At 53.3% G+C, this 2290-nt stretch overlaps 1 protein-coding gene across 1 annotated transcript; it reads left to right on the forward strand.

Moving 5' to 3' along the window:
* Positions 1-125: 125 nt before the first annotated feature.
* Positions 126-340, forward strand: POSPLADRAFT_1063580 (hypothetical protein; the record flags this gene model as incomplete). Its single annotated transcript, XM_024481688.1, has 2 exons — positions 126-266; positions 320-340. 2 exons carry the CDS (start codon positions 126-128, stop codon positions 338-340), a joined length of 162 nt encoding a protein of 53 aa, XP_024332555.1.
* Positions 341-2290: the final 1950 nt, after the last annotated feature.

Consider the following 2290-nt stretch of genomic DNA (forward strand, 5'->3'; position numbering starts at 1 on the left):
AGCAGATAATCCATACGTACGCTCTCGCGCCGGCTCTCCGGCTACTATACCGTTCCGTATCGCCCTGTTTTACCTTACGCTATTTACGCGCTGATGCGCTGCCCCTTCTTGGCACTCATCCCGCCATGCGCATGCATGCGCAGCATCAGTGCGCACCGATAGTACCTGTCACGTACCTTGTGCCTGTCGTTTCTGCTCGCCGTCTTATACGCTCGCATTTGCGACCGCACCCTCAGTCTTGCATCGTATCCGAGCACGCACTGAGGGTGAGTACTTAGCTTGTTCTGTTCTCGTTTACACATACTCACGTACATTGTAGTCCTCGTCCTATTTGTTATAGGTATGCATAAATACAAGTCTTGCATCGTATCCGAGCACGCACTGAGGTCCTCGTCCTATTTGTTATAGTCCGACGACGCGTGCTCTAGCCCTGCCGTTGCGTCAAGTATTCTCACCATCCATGCACACACGCAGCTTGAATGCTCCATGATAAGAAGCAGCTCCTTTTGCTTGAGAATCGCGAGAAGGAGTAGACAACGCTGTACTTTTCCACTTAATGTCACATTGCCTCCCGCATGGTAGACACTCTGCAAACTGCGACAAGCTACGAAGCACAACATACACATTTTACGAGTACATGAGCAGCAGAAACTATGGCTCAGGTGTGTGGCGTCATCATCTGTCAACAAAAAGACTGTATGACCGCTAGAACGTAGCACAGTCGATCCCGACGAGTTGCCATCGCATGGACAGGCCAAGTGTGTTTGGCGCTGCTTGGCTTTGTGGACGTGTAACGCTCGCACACGTGATCGAAGGGAAACTGCGGGGAGACCTTCCATGACGGACCACAACGCTATCTTTTCGACCCTCGGACAGCTGCATTCTCACTTCAAGACATCTCACTTTCTGTGCGTTGAAGAAAATATCGAGTAATAGGCTCCCTCTCTCCAGGGGGTATCGCGTGCGTCAAAGCAAGACGATCAATTCAGTCCGGGACAAACGAGGTCGCTGTTGTCTTCCGACTGGTTACTGCCGCTTGACACTGGCAACCGCGTACATTTTATTGTTCTCGTTTGTGTCACGACCTTGTACATCGCTATGCTGATAACAATGAACAAGAAGCAGTGACTGACAGGTCAATTCCACAATCCTCCCAAATGAGGACGACACCAGGCGCGTACGCGTGTATTCGTCCCGGCTATACTTCTTCATTTGACACCGATTCCGTTTGTCTTTCTTCAGTTATATTACTCTATGGAGGCACTGCTGTGACCTGCCTAACGCGTCATGGAGACCTTGTACTCCGGTGCTGGGAGCCGACTTCCATCCTGCGCACAGCGTATCTGACGCTGCAGCAATCAGGATATATAAGCGGACATTGTGGTCCCACCGAGCCGTCAGAGCTCCTGGTACGCTCTCCGTCCTGTCATCTTGACCTTTGTCATGGATGGAGACTGAGCTGGTGTCCCTAAGTGCGTGGACAGGTAAATGAAATGGCCCATATAATCAGATGTGTTCTTCGTGCGCAAGTGGTAGCTCAACTGGCTGTGCTTTTCATACGCTCTGGCCGCTACTGTCATTCGTCTTGGACTTCCGATGGAATGTGCACCGCTCGTGCCAGGCGTACGGTATCTTGTGGCGCCGCCTCTCGCCTGGGCTGAGCATCGCATTTCGTTCCCTGTCATGCGCGGCCGTGGCACCCGACTCCGGGCTCCCAAATTAAACCTTGCGCTCTCAGTGCCTCGCCTAGTCGGATTGCGCAGTCCTCGCGATTCTCATAGACGTCCCCCTATCTGTCTGTGCTGTCTCTAGCAGTGACAGCACTTCTCGAGGCGATATCGTGTAGAATGGAGGTCGGCGATGCTGTTCGCTCATGCGGTCTGTAAGTCTCGGCCTGTGCCGCCCTGTTAAGCGGGAGGTGCGGTGCGCCGGAGTACCCTCTTCCTTGTGCCTTGATACAGTCATCCTTGTATCCCGGCACCCTTCACTCCGCATCTCCGCGCAACATCCATGTCTCGACTTCAGCGACCGCCTCGAGGATTACAACAGCGTGATGAGGTCGAAAGGAACAGGAAAGAAGACAACAAGACGCAATATGTGCGGAAACTATCAGGCGTATGTCGCCCGACCGTTGATTTCCATACGCGACTCATGAGGCGTTGCAGACAACTGTTCATGGGGAGCGGCTGTTCGGGCGATTCACTGCAAAAACTCCCAATGCGCCCGGGGTGTTGGGTGTACTAGACGTTTCCGGTCCACCCCCCTCGATCGTCGCGGAGCACGGATGGAC

This window comes from Postia placenta (genome assembly GCF_002117355.1).
Source record: "Postia placenta MAD-698-R-SB12 unplaced genomic scaffold POSPLAscaffold_396, whole genome shotgun sequence".
Taxonomy (NCBI): domain Eukaryota; kingdom Fungi; phylum Basidiomycota; class Agaricomycetes; order Polyporales; family Adustoporiaceae; genus Rhodonia; species Rhodonia placenta.